General features: G+C 59.1%; 1 protein-coding gene across 18 annotated transcripts; it reads right to left on the bottom strand.

Moving 5' to 3' along the window:
- Positions 1-375: 375 nt before the first annotated feature.
- TPM3 (tropomyosin 3) lies at positions 376-20613 on the bottom strand (the record flags this gene model as incomplete). Of its 18 annotated transcripts, none has more annotated exons than XM_082333183.1 (11): positions 376-2309; positions 5866-5929; positions 7855-7933; positions 9754-9823; positions 9986-10048; positions 11125-11200; positions 11996-12066; positions 12316-12433; positions 13279-13412; positions 19997-20122; positions 20500-20613. In XM_082333183.1, the coding sequence occupies 11 exons, from the start codon at positions 20611-20613 to the stop codon at positions 2232-2234; spliced, it is 993 nt and encodes a 330-aa protein (XP_082189309.1). The 18 variants fall into 18 exon arrangements, with proteins under 18 accessions (XP_082189309.1, XP_082189299.1, XP_082189315.1 ...); XM_082333173.1 differs by lacking the exon at positions 11125-11200 and adding an exon at positions 10552-10627; XM_082333186.1 differs by lacking the exon at positions 11125-11200 and adding an exon at positions 10552-10627 and having other exon boundaries at positions 1532-1582.
- Positions 20614-22565: the final 1952 nt, after the last annotated feature.

The raw sequence follows: 22565 nt of genomic DNA, 5'->3' as shown, positions 1-22565 counted from the left end.
CCAAGCCCGCCTCATCCCGCCAGGCTGGAGCCGCAGCGGCGCTGCCGGCAGAGCGCCCTTCCCGCCTTCCCACCCCCGCGCCTGCGCTCCGCCACCTACAGCTCCGCGGCCAGCGGGGGCCAGCGGCCGCTCGCCCCGCGGGAAGCAGCGGCTCTCCCCGCAAGGGCTGAGGTAAAAGAAGGAGGACTCGCCCCCCGCAGGCCCGCTTTTGCGCTCTGGCCCCGGGAAGAAGCAGGCGAGCTCGGCCTTAACCTCAGCGCCGGTCCCCTCCCTGAGGGACGGGCACAGGCCCCGGTCCTCACACCCACCCTCATCCCCCGCCAGCCCGGAGGGAGCGGCTCCCACACAGTAAAGCTCTGCAGCTGGACAGCAGCGTGGAGGGATTGGCTTTTATTTCAAAAGACAGTAAGACAATTGTTCAATTTAGTATCAAAACACTTGATAGGGTTTTCCTCTAGATTGGCCCCTGAAACTGCTACAACCAAGCAGCATGCTCGAGCACAAGCTACACGCCGCGAGCTTGACACGTCTCCACACTCACGCCTCACAACAACTACACATCAGCAATGCACAGCAAAATGGCTTGTACCTTAAGACACTAAGAGCACTCTCCTGGCCAGGAGGGAAGACCTCGGTTCCCTCCCTCAGGGTAGGCAAAAAAAAAACAAACAAAAAAAACAACAAAACAAAACTTCCCCAAGAAAACAAGGCTGTTGTACTTAAGCTGTTAAGTGTAACCCAGCGATGAGCAATAAAGCTTGGTGTGTCAGCACTTAGTGAAGGCAAATTCAACCCCTGTGTAGCAACAGGTTAGAGGGGCTGTGGCTTCTCTAAGCCTACCAGGAAAGGAAGTGGCCAACAGTCGGGGGGAAGGGGAACAACCCCTGTGAAGGTTCAATTGTTCAGAAAACAGGCTGGGCTTTAAAAAAAAAAAAAAAAAGTCTCCTTTTGCACAAGTTGCTTCTCCACAACACATAGTTACCTTAAAGCTGAGAAACTGAACTGCTCTTTTGGCAAACAGCTCCTGGAAAGGAAGTTTTCCCAACAGGCTTCTAGCCCGGCTACTCTGATTCAGTGGCCCGCGGCCAGGAACTGTCACACCCTCCTTCCTCCCCTGCCCAAGCAGGGTGGCCCAGAGCTGATTAACAAAAGGTTAATACCGAATTTTAAAGCCAAGAGCTTTGAAGTGGAGCTCACCAGCCTCAGAGTTATTTGGAATGTTTACAATGGTTGCTACAAAAAAAAAAAAAAAGGTAGTTACAAAATGTATACATCTCAAACATGCTCCCCAAACATTATTGCATTGTTTATTTCCCTTAATAATGCTGTTTGAAGCTCTGCCCAACCTGATGGCCTTTAACCCTGAGGCAAAGGAGAAGATTTACGTTTGGTCAAGTTGGCAACAGAAAGTAAACTCTGGTCCCCAAGGGTTAGAGGTCAGCGGCGGCTGGGCTGGCCCCCCCCAGGCATCGTGTGGCGGAGGCAGTGGCAGGGATCCATTACATCTCGTTCAGGTCTAGCAGGGTCTGGTCCAGCATTCTTTGCGTGCAGAGATGCTCCTCTTTGGTGGATTTCAGTTTATCTGGCAGGAAGCAAGAGTCGAGAGTTACAAGTCAGCTTCAGACAACCGAGAAACCTTCGCCAAAGAAAGCTTGCGCTAGCCCCTTCCCAGCACGCTGCCGCAGCAAGTCCTCGGACCAGGGGTGCCTGGCTGGGTGCAGCTAGAAGCTCTGAAGTTACCTGGCTCGTTTGTAGCCCTTGCCTCTCGCATTGCCGGTGCTCCCAGGCGGCACGGTCACGATGTACTTTTAGCCAGTGCTCTAGGCAGTGTTTTGCATGCAGGTGCCTCCGACTGTAGCTAGCTTTCCCCAGGGCTTCAACACTTCCAGACAGCAGACCCCCCGTGGCCCAGCAAGCCACCCAAGAGCACCACGGAGGTAAAACACACTTGGAAATCACCCCCTGGAATTACAGCTGGTCGTGCCCCCTCCTTCCCCCCAGCGCAGGACAGAGATGCCAAGCTGGTCACCAAGACCGTAACTACCTAGCAGCAGGGAGCAGACAACCATGCCTCAAGGACAGCGAGGAAGAGGCTGCTTTCAGTGAAGGGCAGGCAGGGAGCAAGTAGGAGCGAGGGTGCTGCGACTCTGCCCAAGACTACAGGCAGCTGCACAGTCAATTCTCACATGTTCCTTAAGCCAGGAGGAGAGCTCAGATCAGCAACTAGCGCTCTAGGTAGGCTTTACTCCAAAGGTGAGCCCACCCTTATCACTGAAGAAATCCACACGCTGGGACACTGGACAGACAGGCTGTAGAAAGACGTCCTTTAGGTACAGGCAGTTTCTCAAAGCCGCTCCCCAACCTCCCCAGGGTCAGAAACTGTGCACAGAGCGAGAAGCAGCCTTCCTAGAGCACTAGCAACTGCAGCGCTTAAAGATTCCCTGCGGGCACTCAAGACACAGCTTCACGCTGTGGATTTTGGGAACTTGCTTTCAAAGATGTCCATGAGTTTTCCCAACCCGTTCTGGGGCTCTGCAGCTGCACTGGGGTCAGGCCCTGGGAGCAACCACTTCCCCCAAACTTTTTCGCTTAGGACTCAACTATATAGGAAAGTACTACAGGTGTGCAGTGTCTTAGAGACCACGAGGTCAGTCATTTATTGTTAGAAGCCATCATTCCATGCAGCAGGACATCCTACAGTCATTCAGCTAACAGTAAATTAAGTCGTAGCACTTGACAGGCATCTTTTAGCAGACGTAAGCCTAACTTCACCCCACCCCTCTCTTGGTGGGTGCAGCCATTCTGGTTCCATGGAGGAGCCAGGCAGGACCCCCTGGACAAGTGAACAAGACTGCTCAAAAGACAGCCAAGTCTGAGGGTTACTTCAGCAAGAATAGAGGTTACCTTTATAAAAAAAAAAAAACACTCTTAAATAAATTAGAGGATAAATTCAAGTTAAATAGCAGCAATTGCATAAAATTTGCAAGTCTGCCAGTCAAAGAATGATCAGATTTCACTGTGGTCCACAGCATTGGTGGTCGCAATAAGCTCGTTTAATGGCATTAGTGGGCCCCCTTCTCAGTCACACAGATCATGCAGCGTTAACTTCAGCTCGTTAGAGAGCAGGCGATTTTTCTCAAGCTGGCTGTACAGGCGCTCTGCAGCGGCAACAGGATTAGGGGAAACAAGAGGAAGAGAGAAAAAGAGAGAAAGGGAAGGTTAGTAGTGTACCAAGATGAGCACATCAAATAAGCTGTCTCCATAACGCGTGCCTCTGAGGATCAAGTCTAGGCTATGGCACAGATGAAGCCGGGGAGAACAAAGGTTTGTCTTACTCTAACTTGCATTTCAGCTCAGGAAGATCACAGAGGAAACCAAGTGCGGGCAGAAATGGAAGTGCTGCCAAGGGCTTGAAGGCAAAGAAAGGAAAGGAGAACACCAGAAGAGGAGCCTGCAGGCTGGGCTGGGCCGCACCCAGGTAAGGAGAGAGACTCGGGCTGTGCTTTAAGGCTATGGAGCACTTTGCAGAAAGAAGTAGTCCTACCACAGCTGAACCAGAAGCACCTTCCAGAGTGAGCCACACCACACAGCAGTGGGATTGATGGGGTTTTAACAGTAGGACAGGGACACCCGGAGAACTGAGAACGACAGCATCTCATACCTGACCTGGAGGACACTCCTCCAAGGACATGCCTTTGTGCCACCCTAACAACCCACCGCATCTAGACAAGGACTGAAGGCAGCATCTGCTTCGGGTACGGGACAGAGGAAGTTCTGGAGCACAGGCTCTTATTTTACATCTGCCCCAGAGCAATTAAATGAGCTGGGCACCAACTGCCACTGCATCTGACAGCCTTCATCTCCCGCCCGGTCCTTACAGCGGCCACACTCGTCCCCAAGGCTGGTACCACGCACACGTGCTCAGCAGCAGCTGCAGGGAAAGGGAGAGCCAGGCTGATCCTCTCCCCGGACAGGTCACCTCTCAGGGCTGGATGGCCACTGTCCTGCCATGCCACAGCCAGCCACCGCAGAGAACCACTTCAGCATCTACCTCTGCCCGTCTACTCCAATTCCTGCATTTGGGGGAATTCCAGGCAGTGAAAAAAATCCTTATACGACAGCTTCCAGCCTGGCAGAACTAATCATCACAAACTGCAGCGATATGCACAGCGTGCTGCCTCTGCCTGATGAGCGAGCATAAAGCACAGCAATTTTCACTGGCCTTTGGATTCTTCTCAAATCCTTGTACTACAATGTCCCTAGGAATCCAGGGCACCCTCTGAAGGGGATCTACACCATTCCTCGTTGCTTTCAACCTAGGAATATTTTACTCTTGAACAAGACCTGGCCAGGTAAGATTCAGGACACTGAGCCAAGCTGTTCACGTGGAGCAGCCAAAGCACGTGCCCCTCTCCAGAGTCTCAGCCCAGTCCCTCCAGCGTGACAGCCGCACACAGGGAGGGAAGCTCACCTTCACCCAGCTACCCTCAGCAGCTGCTCTAGCTGCACCTCACTCTGCAGGACAGAGGTACTAACACTGATTGATTGTCCCTTCTTTAAAGCCACCAAAGGACCAAGCAACAGCCAGAGAAGCCAACAATTTCTGTCCCACCGCAATCTAACTAGAAGCTGAGGGAAGGTGTGGTATGGGGGACAGGTACACCCCATCCTGGCCTACACCTACCTTGCACATCGGCTACTACTGCTGCTAAGGACTTGCTCTCTGGCCTCCACGCTGGCTCTGAGTGGGTAGGCTGGGCACCCTGATGCCGGTTTCCAGTCCCAGGAGATATGGGCTGCTCCTGGGTCTCCAGAGTGGCAGAGAATGGGAGCAAACCGCGGTCAAAAGCACCAGTGACTGTAGGCTGGTGCAATGGCTCCCAGCCTTCAAGCAAACATTACTGCTTGTAGACAGGGACCCGATGATCCACCCACCCGAGGGAGCAGGCTGCCTGAAGTAATTAGCATGACCCTTCCTAGACCTCAGGAACAGCTCCTCAGCACGCAACGCTTGCCCCGGTCTGCTGGGGCCAGCTCCAATGTTTGACCTGCTCCCTTCTCCACCCAGCCCGCAGGGCAGCCTTAGCAGCCATCCTTGCAACCTGGGGAGCGCCAGGACCTGTGCCTCCTGGTCAGCTCATCTGCATTTGCAGCACTCCTGAGTCAACAGCCCAGCTCTTGGTAACCAGCCTGCACAAGCCTCGCGATCCAGTCAGACCAGAAGCCTCTCAAAACCTCCCAGGGCAGAAGTTGCATCACCCACCCATCCATCCATCTACCACCCAGCGTGGAGTTCCATCAGGACAAGCAGGGAAAGGGCCTGCCACAGCCCAGCCTTCGATAACATCGCTTGCAACACCACTGTGCAACAGCAGAGCCACCAGCTCCACACAGTGCGAGTCAGTAATAAACCCACAGCTGACAGGACCTCCCCACGAGGAGAGAGGCCATTTCACAAGGGCAGGGCACCACCTCCCACCTGGTAAGAGCTGGCAAGCGAATGCTGGGCTAGAAGCCACCACACGCCCAGCCGCTTGTGACAGAAGCCCTCCCACAGGATCTAGACCCCCTACTCCACCTGCAGGTTTGGTTACTGAGGAGTTCTGGGTTCTTGCTTTGTGCTTACAGGGCAGAGAGTCACTGCCCCATACCTCAAGAGAGTCAGACCACCATCTGCCAGAGCTTTCCAAGCTATTATCCTTTGAAATTCCCTGTGGGAATGCTCCCTCCTTCCCCACCCAGACCCAGCAGAGAGGGGATAGCCCTGACACAGAAGACAGAGCGAGAGCAGGCTGGGGCAGCTCAGCGTGTCTGGACTATCCTTACTGCTAGTGCCATTTGTGCGGAGAACGGAGTGACACAAACCTGAGGAAACCACGGGAGATGTCCCATTTCATCAAAACTCTGTTCATGAAGGGCTCTTCGGGCACTGTGGCAGATGAACCAATCCAGAAAGGAAAAGTATTTGACGAGCCACCACGAGGCAGCACATACAGTTACGAGAGGCTGATCAGTGTTTATGATACCAGAGCAACCAGCAACAGACCCAGAGCAGTGGTGACACACGTCAAGTGTTTGCAGCCTGCCGCCAGCTGCAGTGCTCAGTGTAAAGCTCCGTGCCACGCTGCCAGGAGGATCCCGTCACCCTCAGCCCCTGCACGGGGCGGGGAGGACTCTGCAAAACACGGATTCCCTGGCTTGGATGCTCACGGCCCTGCTGCGGTGCATTCTCATTCCTGAAGCAAGGGGCCATACATCCCCCCCACAGGCACAGGCAGCACCTCGCACCCAACCAGTCCCATCCAACTGGAAACCAGCCAGAGCTCGCTCCATATTTATTAGCTTTCACACCCTGCCAGCGACCTAGTGACTATCAGGCGTGGTGACTTCCCACTGCAAGCCGGCGATTTGGCAACCGGTGCCGGTGAACACTACAGAGCAGGCAGGTGTGAGGAGTGTCTTCAGCCAGGCTGAAGCAGGCACAGCTCGAGGACCTCCTGCTGCAACCCCCAGCCTCCCGTTTCACCCTACAGAGCATGCTGCACACCAAGGCACCGTTTGCAGAGCTGCAATTCGTATCTGTGAGCCAATAAGACACCCAAAAGGAAAAATCCAGAGCGTTAATGAAGTCTGTGTATTCCACCCAGGACGATGAGGGTTACACTGGTTTGAAGGCAACATTGCAACAGTTACTCTAAAGCAGCAAGTGGTCACTAGAAACCTATTTCTCAAAAGCACCAGCCGTTCTGTTCAATTTATACAAGAATTGTTTTCCTTAAAAAAGGTGACATCATGCTCAAGCAAGAGGCAAGAGAAATACAAAAGGAGCTTTATGGCTCTACACAAGATATGCAGATGAGAACAACATACTCCCAGCTACACCCAGACATTGAAAGGGCAGCCCCTCAGAGCACAGCAGTGTCTGGCACATCGCGTCAAACAGAGGGAGCTTTGTTTAGGAGCAAGTGCAGCATAACTGGGGGGCTGCTGCTGCTGCTGCTGTCAAGCTTCAGCGTCTTTACAGCGCTCGTTCCCAGGGATGCCCTGCGCACAGTAACTGGAAAAAGGTACTGGAATTCAGAGCGAGATGACGAGAGCGTGAATGCAGGGTGCAGATGCAGAACAAGCCACCAAGCAGAGAGGCAAATCCAAAGTGGAGTTTGGAATCGCAAGACTTATCTGTGTGAGACAGAAGGAGACACTAATTTTAAGAGAAGCTTAAGTGTTTGTGCACAGCAAACTTTGCTTAGGGAGCTTTCGGACGCTAGCGTTAAGGCTCTTCCTCCGCAGCGCAAGTACCTGGCCTCTCCTTGGTTAGTGGTAAGGACTGTGCAGAGCAGCTGTTAGCAGAACCCACCGCAAATCTGAACAAAAAGCCCAGTAGCAAAGTTGCAGAAACGTACGCGTTCAGCTACTTCCACAGATCAGTTCACGATCCGGCCCGTCTCAAGCCTGTCACGGCAATTCCTAAGGAATCCACTCGAGCGCTATCCACAGCCTCTTCCAGGAGGAATCCCGAGACCATGGCCCAGTGGCTCCAGCAGGCAACTAAGCCACATTACCTTAGGACGCCTTTCCCAGCGCGACTGGGAATTGCGCTCGTAGAGTTCAAGTAAGAACCCTTTCAGGCCAGCCCAGCGCTTAGTGTTACACATGCAGATCACAAGGACCTAGAGTTAGAGTACAGCATGCTGCAGGGAAGCCTCCACAATCCTCGAGGCAGAGATCTGTAGAAGTAACCTAGACAACACAGTGCCATTGATTCTCCAACTATGAAAATCACAGCAAACCAAGCAAGCTCTGGCGGTCTAGCCTGCTGAAGCGAGAGGCGAACACCAGCCAGCTCATATTTACATGGAAGTCATGTCATTCAGGGCGTGGTCCAGTTCCTCACTAATTGCTTTGTACTTCAGTTTCTGGGCATAGAGCTCATCTAGAAGAGGTTTAGGAGGAGAACAAAAGGGACACAATGAGGGAAGGCAGAAGAGTTCTTCCAACACCCTGGGGCAGGAAAAGCAGTATGGGATTCATGAACAGAAGAAAATGAAGTTAGATGTGGAGCCATCACGACTCCGTATTAGTTCCCGACAATGAACGGGAGGCTTCCAGCAGCCTGAGGACAGTCTGACCAGCAAATGCCTTCCAGGATTACAAACCAGCTCCGAGGGGAGCAGAGCCAAGAACTCAAACCACATCAGCTTGTGAGAACAAGCTGCCCAGCTAGGTCAGCAAGAACCACTGACAGGAGTAGCAGGGAAGGGCAACTCCATCCACTTAGGGAGAAGCTCGCTACACCTAAGGGAGGCACAGATCAGTCGAGGTGCTTTGTTCTCACCTTCAGTCTCAATACAAAAACCGGCTTGGGAGAAGTCAGTCACGTAATAGTCCTGGGCATCCGAGGGAATTCCCATTCTGCAGCACACAGCTAGGCAGGGTGAGCCGAACAGACAGGCCGCACCCGTGTTCTCCATCAGATAATGGAGCAGACAGGCAGATCACCCGCCTTCAGGGGAGGAGGCAGTCCTGAAACTCTACCGATGCACTCCTCCAGCACTGTGCGGAGCTGGCACAGACTTCTCCCAGCTCTGGCTGCCTAGGCTACAGTACAGCTGGTAATGTCGTTAACGGCTTCGCAGAGCCCAGAGAACTTTGTCAGTTGTCATAAACTAGGTCACTTCAGCAGCAAGGCTGGAGACCGGAGCCAACTCTCCATCAACGTGTTTCAAAGGGGAGCATGCAGGGATTTGGAGGAGCTTTTGCAGTTCCCAATAAAAGCTTGTCCTGGAGCATGAGGTGGCTCAGATTGCTGCTTGGCTGCGGTTCTGGAACAGCTCAGCTGACACCATTGCTATTTCTAGATAAAAATATCTCCTGAGTGACTCCAGACGGTAGGATGTGGCTTTGAATCTCCAAGACCTGGCACTAAAAGACCACAAAGACACATGCTGTGGTTGAGGCAGGAGGCCTGTAAGAGTCTTGGTTTACCAGCACCGCCACTCCAGCCACAGCTATCCACAGAAGAATCCGGCCACAGCCCCAGATTTAAGGGAGGCCGTTGGAACCTTCTTCCACAGCTTGGGGAAAAGTAGGATTCTGCAACGGCCGGCCTCAGGAGTGCTCCTGGAGTACTGTGAAACCAGGAGGAGGAAAGGAACCCATCCTTGGCACAGGCTGCCCACCACACTGCGTGGATGGGGCTTCTGGTGATTTAATCTCAAACCAGGACCGACACTGGGGAGTCTGAGTCTTCACAGGGGCTGTTTCAAGACTCACCAACTACTTGTGGCTGACTTACAGCAACACTGTCTGCAGCACACAGCCACGTGCATGAGATTCTGCACACAACTATGTTATTGTAACAAATTCCTGTTGAGTTCAGGCGGTATTTTTTCCTATGCCACTCCTTAAATTGGGTTAAGCTGGAGCATAGGAATCCAGTTACATTCCTGAGGACATCACAACCAAGATACACCGGCCACGCTATCTGTCACTATCAGTCAGATACGGCAAGGTGTTTGGATCGAGAGATTGATACCTGCCGCAGCACAGCCAGGGAACTGTTTCCAGAGTAGATACACGAGGCAAGACTTGAGCCTAGAGGCACCAAGCCTCACCTTGTAGGCCGAGTTAGGTCATGCTCCAAGTATTGAGGAGCAGAGCAGTGTCTCCACTCTCCAGCTATCTGGGAGACAGCCTTCCTCAGCTCCCCACTCCTCACCACATATTCTTTGGCTTCCCATCCCCAGAATGTACCTTCCAAATCATCAATGGTCTTCTCCAGCTTGGCTACAGACCGCTCAGCAAATTCAGCACGGGTCTCCGCCTGCCAGACAGAAGCGAGCCAGTTAGCACGACGGCTTTGGGACACAGCGAAGGACTACAGAGGCATCAGCCTGAGAACATGAAATCTCCCACCCTCGACGTCTCTCCCCAGTCAAGCTGAGGCCAGCTCACCCAGCTGGACCATCCCAACATCGTCGCTCACCTCTTTGAGTTTATCAGTCAGGATCTTGATCTCTTCTTCGTATTTATCCTCTTTTTGAGAGTACTGTGGGAAAGGAGAGGAGTCAGCAATCAGCAGCCCTCAGCAGCCCCAGGTACCTCCCACTCCAGAGAGCCAACAGCTACAGAGGGAGGCTTGAACTCCTCACCGCAGCGCACGTGCCCGCAGAAACTTCCAACTGGGAGCCGTTCTCATCCCACCCTAGTCCAACAGAACTGGGGCAGGCAGCAAGTCCCACATCATGCAGGCAACACAAACTTGTTACAAACTTGGGCGCAGAAAAATTCTCATCCCAGCAGCATAAATATCTTGGCTGATCGAGTCTGCCCCAAGGCAGGGAAGGGCAGCCAAACTTCCTGCGCTCCCAGCTTCTACAGTCAACATTAGCCCTGCACTGAAATCCGTTAGCCTTCCCGGGTGAGCAAACACAGCTCTCCTTGCTTGCTTAAGGCTGCAGTTGTGTCATTTCCATCCCAGTGGGTGCTCTGCTGTCACACACCCTCCTAGCAAACCAGAAATGTTCCTGGCCCTTGGACAAACAGCCCTACCTTCTCAGCCTGAGCCTCAAGAGACTTGAGATTGTTGGTGACATTCTTCAGCTCTTCTTCCAGCTCGGAACATTTACTGTGGGGTTTTGTAAAGAAAGGGGAGAGAAAAAGGAAAAGAAGAAGTGGGAGGGAAAGACGGGAGAGACAAGAAGTGAATCCACGTGCAGGGAAGACCAGGTCGTTCTTTAGGAGAAGGTCTGCGATCAGACTGGATGGGACCCTGCTTTGAGGCACTTGTGCGGAAAGCAGGTTCCCTTCCCGCCTCCAAGGTCATATTTAAAGTATTCTGCCAGCACATGCGCAGGGCGCTGAGCCGAGCAGCCGAGATGTGGACACAGATTTCTGCCTGCCTCGGAGTCTTCGAGTAGAAACTGCATGTTTAGTTTGCTGTAAGGCGGGGAGCTGTTCTGACGGACAGACGGACAGCCACCACCACTCAGACAGGACTACTTATGGGCAGAGAGGACAGAGCATTCCAGGAGAGAGAAAGACGCAGTTAAGCTGAGGGAAGGAACGTAGCAAGAAGACCACAAGAGTTCTGGTTTAATGGTTCGAGAAGGGAAAGGTTAGTACCTTTTCTTCGGCAACAGACAGACACTTCAAGTTCTGGTCCATCACTCTGATCTGCTCCTGCAGCTCCCGGCAACGACTGTTAGTGACGGTCACATGATGGCACAAGCCAGGTAGGGGCAAGGGTCAAAAGGAGCACCAATAACACAATACCGCAGAGCAAAAAAGGGGGTAGGGGGAAAAACACAAAAAAGTCATGGTCATGACATGCATGTCTGGGCAGGAAGCACAGTGCTACTGCTGCGTACGCACTAACTTTGTTAGACAAGGCCCGGAGTACAGGAAGGCCCTGACCAGCTCCTCAAGGATCAGCTAAAGCATCCAGACATGTGAAAGGAGCCCAGACACCACAATTTGTGTGTCTGCTCCGAGCAGAGCAACTCCAGCTTGCTGCTCAGCAGTGCAGAAGCCTGTAGTGGTTACCGCAAATACGGTAAGAGGCCAGAGACCAACCTCAGCCACAGTTCCGCCCTTGGACATCCCGCATGCCGCTTCAGCTCCCGGCTCGGGAGGCCTCCGCCGCTTTAGGACAAGTGCTGTGCACTCATGTGCCGCGTAGCAACGTGTAAGGATCTCGTGACCTCACGTACAAAGCAGTGCTGGTGAACACCGAGCAGAGAAGGATTCTCCAGCCTCGGTAGCTCCCTCCATGCAAAGGGGCAGAACATCTCCACTACACGGCAAATCACATCATCGCAAACTCCACATCCTCGGTGGACCTAATCCCGTTCCGAGCAGGACAGCGCTTCCAACTCTTTCATCTGAGGATCTGAACCCACCCTGTGCTTCAGGCCTTGTGTAACAAGGTTAGAAATGCTGTGTTAGTTCCCATGCAAAGGTAGACGTGCCAGTTACATGCAAGCAGTTTACTCACGACTCTGCAAGCTCAGCTCTCTCTTCAGTACGCTCCAGATCTCCTTCTATGATCACCAGTTTCCGAGCAACCTGGAAGGGAGAATCGGAGTTAAGAGGAAGGAAGAGGATTTTGTACTTGCAGGCTGTGCAAGGCAGTAAAGGGAACACCTGCAGGAGCCACTGGAGCTGCCAGAGTCTTTTGGCGAAGGGGAGCACTGATGTAGCTGTGCTGGGAGCCAGGCTCTCCCCCCAGGTTTGCTGAGGAAAGCCCTGTCAGCAGGAAGAGGAGCCGCCTCTCCCGGCCAGGCTCAGCTGTACGACAGCATCCAAGGGTCTCACCTCCTCATACTTCCTATCCGCCTCCTCTGCGATGTGCTTGGCTTCCTTGAGCTGGATCTCCTGCAGTTCCATCTTCTCCTCATCCTTCAGAGCTCTGTTTTCAATGACTTTCATGCCTCTGCCCAAAAGAAAGCACAGGGAGGGGAGATGTATAAAACAATCTGGTACGAGCCAGCGGTGTAATGAGTTTCAGAGCATTAACGGTGCTCCCCCGGGACCACGTTGCTTCCTTATGAGCCACGACACCTCCGAGTGCAGAGGGTAGCACAGGAAGGCAGACACCGCTGGGCTGATGCAAACACAGCAACCTCGACTCCTCAGAATTAACTGTTCCTAGGAGCATTACTCCAGCAGCTCATTGGGCTCCTGGACCAAGGGAAATGTGGTGCTGCCGAGAAGAACAAGCCAGGCTGTTTTAGGGACTCCTCACAGCTGAGCCAAGTACTTTCCAGGCTGGAATGCAGGAAGAGCCAAGCCCGTCTTTATGGCAGGACATCGGCCGGGTCAGGCTGCTCACTACAGCGTGTACACCGATAAAGCACATCAGCCAACGGGAAGTGGACCGCTCCCCTCTGAATCACACCGCCAGGTCAGGGGACGCCTGCCAGACAGGAGGATGCTGGCAGAGGCAGCGGGAAGAGAGACTTCCCCACCGGCAGCCACCTTTACAAGTCCATGGTGTCCCACAACCCACTGATTTCTCCTCCCTTGGAGGCGGGGATGCGTGGTAGCACACAGCACTTACTTGCTCCTTAGCCTCAGGTTCCAAGATACTCACTCGAGGCCAACAGCATTGTTTGAGTTGCTCTGCATAAGCGGGTACCAACTCCCACATCCAGCCTTGATGTGGTACCTACTTCCCACCCTCCAGGAAGCCCAAGAGGTTGATGGCACCGGGCCCTCAGTCAGAACACGGCTGAGATGTTTGACGGAGTGAGAGCAGCAGCCCTTGCCCTTGCTCACCTTTCACTTTCATCTGCAGCCTTCTCTGCCTCTTCCAGCTTCTGCAGAGCTGTGGCAAGGCGCTCCTGCGCTCGGTCTAACTCCTCCTCTACCAGCTGGATACGGCGATTCAAAGATGCCACTTCTGCCTCAGCCTAGAGGGAGCAGACGAGGGTGACTCAGTCTGTAGCAGGTTTAGCAGTTAGCGCAGGACAGCCGAGGTCTGCCTTCAGGTCAGCGGCAGCACACGGGAAGCCAAAATAAAGCCGGGGTGCTTTATCCACTTTCTTACAGAGCTGCACTCCCATAGGCTTGCACGCGCATTAAGCTTTAAGCAACATTTCACACACGCGCGCGCGTGCTTTGTCCGTGCAGCAGTCATCCTGCAGGTTTCTCGCCTGTCAGCTTGAGCTGACGTGACAGTTTAAGCCGTAAACACTAAGTAGATGACTTACGCTAATGGGTCTTCTCTGCAGCTGCTGTAATCCTGCCAGGCCATCAATCACAGCCCTATTTATCCACCACACCAGAGCTCTGTGACAGCTACCATTTAGCACAAAGTCAGTTTACTCATGTGATCTGGACACGAGCGTTGCTTGAAACGAACCCTCTCCTCAGCAACGTGAGAAAGATTAACAGCTTCAGGTTCAGAGGTCTGCCAAGCTGTGTCAGGGCGCTGGCGGGCCAGGCTTTCCACAGCGCTGTCCCGACCTGGGGCAGCAGCAGGGCTCAGCCGATCGCTGAAGCGCCCGCAATCCCAGCGGCTCAAGCCCTGGAGAGCCGGCTGCGCCCTAGGCTTCCTTCCTCCCAGCCCAGAGAGAGAGCAAAAGCCTCAATCCAGTCTTGAGACAGGTTGAGGAGGCTGTTCCCCAGCAACAACCACATGCAGACAGCCACCTCAGTTCAGTTGTACGTGCCAGGAGCCGGTGAAATTGCCGAGAGCCTGCAGGCGCCGCGCGTTTGCCAGAAGCGTGACCACAAAAGTGACCGAGGTTTTAACGAACGAGCAGAGATCAGAAGCCATCACGCTCCCCCGCAGCCAGGCCTGTTACAGCAGCACTGCTATCAACTGCGAGGCGTCTGCTTACAGCCCAGCCTACGTCAACCCCGACCAGAGCCTGGGGGGAAGCCTGGACACTTTGGGGACACCAACACCCCACCTGAGCCACGCCGGGGGAACCCAGAACCCTGCTCTCCAGCAGGATTACTGCGCTGGTACAAAGATGGACAGGGCTGCAGCCATTTCAGGGCAGCACTGTGATCTTTTACAGAAACCTGTGTATAGGCACATGCCAGGCATATATGAAATATCCCAGCTACTTGTAACAAAGCAGCCTGCGAGGACGTGCTGCTTCTAACCAAGCCCAAGGAGGGAGGAGCGGAGCGATGAAAGAAGCCAGTGTTAGAGCAGGGCCCAACACAAATCACATTCAGTTCCCAGGAGAGGCTGGCCGAGCTCTTCCCCCGGTCGGCAGCGAGGTTTCGAGACCAGGTTGCGAGAACCCAAGTTGAAGAGGAGCTCCCATGCCGGGCACGCCCTGCTCTTCTACCAAGGAAACCCACAACACTTTGGTGCTCAAACAAGGCAGCGCTGCAGCGGCTGCCCCGAGCCAGCCCCGCCGGCACGTTCCTCGGGAGGAGGAGGAAGTGGTCTGCTCAAAGAGGAACAAAATGATACGTTTAACAGAACTGGGAAGGAGACTGCTTGACACACACGTCTTTTGCCTATTAAAAAGGCAACGAGCTGTCAAGGTGGAGAGCCTCCTCCTTCTCCCAGGGGACGGAGACACACCAGCACAGCAGGCCGCCTTTTCCTGACCCCCTCAACCGCATCATTTAGCCCTGACTTCCCACAGGCAGCGCTTAACCCACCCCCAAAAAAAACCAACCCTTGCTTTTAAGGAACTGCTTCTCTCCCTCTGCAGAAGGGTCCTTATACCTCCCTTTCTGCTCCTCCTCACCAGCTACAGCTGAAGCTCTCAGGCTTCCCCAGAGCACCACGGTGACACTTCCAGGCAGCCCCGCTGCCGAGCGCCACATTCCCATTACTCCGTGCTTCCTTCAGGAAGGCAGCCCTGAATCGGGGAGCTACCAGGAGCTCTGCAAGCCAAGGGCAGAGCTCCCCTTGCCCTTCGAGGCTCACCATCGCTTCCCCAGGCCACAGAGATCTAAAACAGGGACATTCCTCAAGGCCAGGCCACAGGCTGAGTACAAGACGCCGCGACACTGGGAACACTGGTTCTCTCCCCTGTAGCGAGGCTCCGGCAAGCTAAGAGAAACGCGCACGTTCCCATGACAACGCTGCTATTGCAAGAGAATTCCTTATGTGGCTGCAAAGAAAGAGCCCAGCTGAGGCCTGGGAGTGGCCTCGTCCCACTGCACGGCAGAAGCTTCTGCCATCAGCCTCAGCGGCAAAGCCCGATCAATCCTACGGCGGCGGCACCGCACCGCTCGTCACGGACACCAGATTGGGGCACCGGGGGCGGAAAAGCCTCAGCTTCACGTTTTCAACAGAATCAGCAGCAAAATCACTACGTAAATTTGCAGGGGGTCACGCTCAGATCCCGGCCGGTCACCCGCAGGGACCTGCCCCGTGTCACCCCGTCCCCGCCACGACGCCAGCCTCGCCGCCCTGACGGAGCTGCGAGCGCGGCCGCTCCCCAGTTCGGATTCTGCCCTGGTTGCTCCTTCCCTCCCTCCGAGCAACCCCAGCCCAGTCCCTGCCCGTCCCCGCCACGGCTGCGGCTCTCGGGGGCAGCGGAGATCCCCGCTCCCTGGGATTTCGGCAGGATGCGGAGCTCGGGAGTTTTCCAGTCGCCTCCTGCGCTGGCAGCGTCGCCAGTGAGATCACTTCCATTTTATCGGCACTCGCCAAGGCCACTCGCACCTTTGTGCTTGCAACACGGGGCCAGACAAGATGGCCGGGTTCCTCCCCTTCCTCCCCGGCAGCTCCGGGCGAGCGGGCAGCCACGGAACCCGCCCGGGGACCGGGCGCCCTCCCCGACCGCCTCGGGTCCCCCCTCCCCGCCGGCCGCTTTCAGCTCCGGGAAACCGGTAACGGTGAAAGCAAGCTCCGCCGGCTGCCTCCAGCTCCGGTCGCTCTCCCCGGCACCGGCCGGGGCACCGCGGTTGGGGGCCGGGGGACCACGGCGGGACAGCCGGCGGGGACGGACCCCCCCGCCCGGGCCCAGCAAGACACCGCGGCGCCGGGCCCCGATCGCTGCGAGGCGCCGGCGGAGGAAAGCGGAGACCCGCGCCGGGATCCCGCAGCCCCGGGACCGGTTCGGAGCCGACCCCCGGGCACCGCCACACCCGCGGGAGCGCCGCCCGCCCCGGCTCTACCCCCCCCGGGGGATCGGCACGGCCGGCTGCGGGGCACCCCCTCCCCGGGGGAGCGGCGGGGCCGACCCCCGCCCCGGCCCGCGGTACCGGCGGTACCTGCTCACGGTTACGGCGCTCGGCCTCCACCTCCCGCTGCAGGCGGTCGGCCCGCTCCTCCGCGTCGTCCGCCTGCTGCTGCAGCACCTGGATCTTGCGCTTCACCGCCTCGATGGTGGTGGCCCCCGCCATCCTCCCCGCCCGTCCCGGCCCGGCCCGTCCTGTCCCGCCGCTCCGCGCCGCGCCGGCCCCGCCCTGAAATACCGGAACCCCGCCGCCCCGGCCCCGCCGCCCGGGAAGTGACGTCACTTCCGCTGCCCGCGTTGCCGTGGAGACGGGGGGAGCAACCGCCCGGCTCCACGACGGCGGGGCCTGGGGGCACCGGGACCTGCCCCACACCGGCCTGGGGACACCGGGAGCTCCCCGTGTGGGCCTGGGGGCACCGGGACCTGCCCCACACCGGCCTGGGGGCACCGGGACCTGCCCTGCGTGGGCCTGGGGGCACCGGGACCTGCCCCACACCGGCCTGGGGACACCGGGAGCTCCCCGTGTGGGCCTGGGGGCACCGGGACCTGCCCCACACCGGCCTGGGGACACTGGGAGCTCCCCCTGTGGGCCTGGGGGCACTGGGACCTACCCCACATGAGTGTGGGGACACCGAGAGCTGCCCCACACGGGCCTGGGGACACCGGGACCTGCCCCACACCGGCCTGGGGGCACCGGGACCTGCCCCACACCGGCCTGGGGACACCGGGAGCTCCCCGTGTGGGCCTGGGGGCACTGGGACCTGCCCCACACCGGCCTGGGGACACCGGGACCTGCCCTGCGTGGGCCTGGGGGCACCGGGAGCTCCCCCTGTGGGCCTGGGGGCACTGGGACCTACCCCACATGAGTGTGGGGACACCGAGAGCTGCCCCACACGGGCCTGGGGACACCGGGACCTGCCCTGCATGGGCCTGGGGACACCGGGACCTGCCCCACAATGGCCTGAGGACAGCGGGACCTGCCCCTCACAGGCCTAGGGACACCGGTAGTTGCCCCACATGGGCCTAGGGACACGGGGACCTGCCCCACGCAAGTGTGGGGACACCGGGCCCTACCCCATGGATGCCTGGGTACACTGGGACCTGCCCCATGTGGGTGTGGGGACAGTGGGACCCGCACCACATGGGCGTAGGGGCGTAGGGACCTGCCCCATGTGGATGGGAGACAGCGGGACCTGCCCTGTGTGGGTGTGGGGACATGGGGACCTGCCCCATGCGGGCGGGGGGACACCAGGACCTGCCCCACAGGGTCCTGAAGACCTGGGCCTTGCCCCACAGAGTCCTGGGAGCCTGCCCCCCACGGGCCTCCATGTCCTGCCCCATGTGGGTGCACCCTTTGGCCCCCCACCCCTCGGGGTCCTGCGCCAGGCGGCCCCGGCAGCGCCGTGGGGCCCCAGGACCACCCCATCCCTCAGCCCCGCGGGCCTTATACGGGCACGGCCGGGCCGCAGCGGCGCTGCATTCCCGGGGGCTGAGCTCACCCACCGCCTCCCCCTCACCCACTCCCGCCTTGGAGCACCCCCGGACCACGCCGGGCCCGAGACCCCGCGTCCCTGTGCCGGATCACGCTGCCCTCCTTCCTCCCACCCAGCCGCCACGCGCCAAAACCCGCCGTTGCGGCAGCTTTAGCCATTGCTAAAACTCTCCAGTCTCAGTTAGGGGAGAAAACGCTGCCGAGGGTGGCGTTCCTCTGCGCCACGAGGGTCACGGAGCCCCTGAGAGCTCGATAAAAACATAACCGAGACCTGTCGCTGCCCTCGCACACCACAAAGCCTGTTTGGCAGCGCCTCGGGCACGCGAACAGAAGGGAAAGGGGCACCAGGCTGCCGCCCCTGCGCCGCCTCCTAAAAACCTCGGCAGCCGGGCAGGCACATGCCCCAGGGGTGCGTTTGCCGGGGCGGAGAAGGCCGGCACACGCTCGGCCGGCCGAACGCCTTGGCACGTCCCCCAGAGATGAGCTGGCGACCGAAAGAGCCTGAGCCTGCGTGTTCTCGCTGGCTGGAAGCAGCCGGGAGGCAGCTCTGCGCATCCAACGCTCCGGGGTGCGAAACCCCTCCTCCCGCCCCTCCGCTTCCCTGAGCCGGGGTGAAACCAGGGGAGCCCCGAGAGCCGCCCTTGGCGGTGGACGGCCAGAAAAACGGGGGCTCCAAATGCAGAGAAAGGGATGAAGGAGTTGCGGGGACGTGGTCCTCAGCGCTGCGGTGTGATGGCAGGGAGAGAGCGTGAAAAAGCCAGCGGGGAGCGAAGGGAGGGAAGAAGGGTGCGAAGGAGGGAAAGGGCTCCCCGGAGCTCTGCAACGCCGTGCTCAGCACACACCGAGCTCCAGCACACAGCCGGCGCTGCCGGCACGCTCAGCCGGGGCCGGGACAGGAAGCCGCAAGCAAAGCCGCAGGGTTGATGAACCGCCCGGCGCTCAGGGAGGGCTCGGGAGTTCCCGATTACGCCCTGGTCCCCAGCTCGGAGCCGGGAGGTGCTGGCAAGAGCCAACCCAGGCGCCGTGCCGGGGCTTGGGGCGCGTCCCCACGGCCCGGCGTCAGCACCGTAGCGGGAGGAGAAGGCCTCCGGGCTGGATGTCAGAGCTGGGCCCATCGAGGGCCGGGGGCTTTCTCCTGGCTCCCGCAGGAGGGAAGAGCTGCATCTCCCTGACGCTCGACCCCGAGACCTGGCGGCCCCACGGGGTGACAGCCCCTCCGGCTGCCAGGTGATGAGCGGGGCCAGACGCCGCGCCACGTGGTGCCCGGGAGAGCGGCCGGCCGGTGAAACCCTGCACCGCTCGCGCCATTGTTTTCCTGGAAACGGCGGCCAACAATAGCCGGGCTGTGCCGTTGTCACGCTGCCCACGCGGCCTCTGCCTGCCCGGGGAGACGAGGGCTCCCTCCTCCTCTGGAGCCCGGCTCCTCCGACAGCAGCTGGGACTCGGAGCTCCCTGGGGACACGCACGGACCCCACGTCCCATGCTCGAGGAGCTGCTCGCTGCCGCCAGCCACCATGGCTCTGCCCGCAGCTCGGGGAGCCTGGCTGCCCAGCCTGCTCCGTCCCTGCTCCCAGGCGGCCCGGGACGTCCTTGCCCGGGAAGAAGCTGGGACCAGCCCTGCCAGCATCCCTCCGTCCCCTGCGTGGCCGTGGGTGGCCCCCCCAGGATGTGTCCTTCCTGGGGTCACTCTGCTCCCAGACACCCACGCAGCTTTGCCAGGAGCACAGAGCCTGACCGTGACCTCCCTCCGTCCCCAAGGCCGCAGGGAAGGGCTGCAGGCCCACTGGGAGGGCGACAAGGGGAGGACAGCCAACCCAGCTCCCACCCTGCACCCCATACGTACGTCCGCCGCCTTCTTCTCCGCCAGCTCCAGCTTCTCCTGGGCATCTTTCAGGGCCTCGGAGTATTTGTCCAGCTCATCCTCCGTCCCCTTCAGCTTCTTCTGCATGGCAGCGAGCTCATCCTCCAGCTGGAAGGGCAGTGGTGGTCACCGCAGGCGGACGCCCCTCTGGACCCCCACACGGCGGGAGAGCCCTGCCTGCCCCATCCCAGGCTCAGCTCTGCCCCACAGCATCCCTCCTGCCCCAGCCCGGGGCCAGCTCTGCCCCACAGCGTCCGTCCCTGGCCCACATGACACCAGCTGGCTGGGGCTGAGCCCTGGGCAGCCCTCGGGACACCCCACGGCATCGTGACACGGTCCCCGAGCTGTGGGACGGCGGCAGCTCTCACACCCTTGTTCCTCCTGCCAGAGTCTGTGTTGGGTCTGGGCTCGGCAGGGTCCAGCACGGGGAGAAGCCGTCCCCCCCGAAACATCCCCGGGCTGGGGGCTTCTGCCTCCCACCCTACCTGCTTGCTCCGTTCCTCCGCCTGCTTCTGCTCAGCCTCCGCCTGCTCCGCCCGGTCCAGGGCGTTCTCCTTGTCCAGCTTCAGCATCTGCATCTTCTTCTTGATGGCCTCCATCCTCGGTAGGACACGGGCGCCGGCGGCGGGGCGGCGGGCAGCGGGACGGGCAAGGGGCAGGCAGGGCGGCAGTGCTGCCTGCCGCCCCGCTGCCCCGTTTATCAACTCTGCCCTGCCCGCCGGTGCGGGGGCTTTGCCTTTCTTGGGCCGAGCTGCCTCCCCACCTTCCCAAAAAGTCTGTGCTCGGGACCCATTGTCTGCCCTGGGGGGGCCGGGCGGCCGCAGCCTTATTTGGGCTCCTGAGGACAGCTGAGGCGGTTATAAAAAGCAGCAGCAGGTCTGCGAGCGGGGGGTCCCGCATTGTCCTGGCCACCCACCCCCCCCGTGCAATGGGACACCCTGGCCGGTGTCGCGGGGACACCGTGCTCCCACCCGGCTCTCCCGCGGGACACGCCGGGCAGGCATTGAGCCGGGTCCGTGCGGCACTGGCAGCGAAGCCCCCCCAGGTTTGCACTCCACCGGGGGCTCGGGATGTTTTGGTGGCCCCTGCGCTGACATTTACCCGTGCCCGGGGGTGGCGTGGAAAAGGGCAAGCTCAGCCCAGCTCTATTTTAAGAGCAGGGGCTTAGCAGCAGCCCCTGGCCCAAATTGTTTGGCTCAGGAGGGAGCCGCGGGGGGAGCCGAGCCCGACACCCCGGGAAGAGCCCCCCGGGAGCCCGCTGAGCCCCGAGCCCGGCTCCGGCCACGCTGGTGCTTGGCGGCGAGGCAGAAGATGCTGTTGGCAGCTGGAGGAGCAAATTCCCCAGGCGCGGGGAGGAATTCTCAGGGAGAGCGGCAGCACTTCCTACGCAGCCCGGGGATTAGCAGCCTCCTCGCGCCGGCCACAAGGTCCTGCTGGGAGAGAGGACCCACAGGGGAGACCCGCTGTTCCCATCCAGGGACAGATTTTGGGGGCTGAGGGGGTCAGGAGACGGAGACCGACCCCGGTGGCAGCTCCCCGCTCCCTGGGCAGGGCGCCAGGAGGGATGGTGCCCACAAAGGGCCCCGAGCGAGCGGCCGCTGCACCTCCATGCCCCCGGAGCCATAAATAACCCCGTGCGCCAGGGCAGCGGGGTGGGCACGGGGCCACGCGCCTTTGTCCTGGGATCATCCCAGGCGTGAGCGGGGGGACAGGTGCTGAGCGCTGACCCCGTCGCCATCCCAAACCTCCGCCAGCCCCCGGGGATGGCAGCTCCCGGCTCCCTCTCCCCGGCCTCGCGGAGACGGGCGCGCGGTGCGGGCAGAGGGGTTTTATTGCAGCAGCGATCGAGCGGGCAGGGGGTGTGGGAAGGGGCACGGAGGGATCCCCCCTGCCGTCCCCGCTGCCCGCGGGAGGGCACAGGCAGCATCTCGCCAGGTCGACGCTGGGCATCCCTGGCGCTGTAAGAATATGTTTGATATTTAGTTGGTTTTCCAATAAAACAACCTAATATCAAACATATCAGACAGAGGCAGGGGCAGGCGGAGGCGGACAGGACCCGGGGCTCAGCTCCCTGCAAGAGAAGGAGAGAAGGAGCGGCTGAGAGCGGGGGTGGGTTAGCTCCTCGCTGTTTGCCCAGGCAGGACCCCCCCGGGCACCGTGCAGGTGGCACCCCGGTGTCTGGAGCCCGCTGGGGCGGCTGCACCGGCACCGGGATGCTCTGGGATCCGGTGCCGGAGCATGAGGCATCCTGCAGCGGAAATGAAGCCGGAGCAGGGCAGTGCAGGCACGGTCTCCTGGCACGGCACGCCATGGCACAGCATGTCATGGACCGGCACGTCATGGCACGGCACGGCACGGCAGGCAGCGCTGCCCGCCTGTCCCTGCGCGCCCGGGGCTGAGGGGACCCCACGTCCATCACCGCCTTACCTGGGCCGGCTTGGGGGGCTCCTCGGTGGACTGGCTCAGGGGCCGCTTGGCCACCATTTATAACCGCGCTCAGCTGCACCCGGTGCGGGGACACGGCCAGTGAGCGCCCTGGCCCCACGCACGT

The sequence above is a fragment of the Platalea leucorodia genome (assembly GCF_965183815.1).
Source record: "Platalea leucorodia genome assembly, chromosome: 24".
Lineage (NCBI taxonomy): Eukaryota > Metazoa > Chordata > Aves > Pelecaniformes > Threskiornithidae > Platalea > Platalea leucorodia.
Note: the sequence above shows the minus strand (reverse complement) of the source record. Positions and strands in the feature narration are given on the sequence as shown.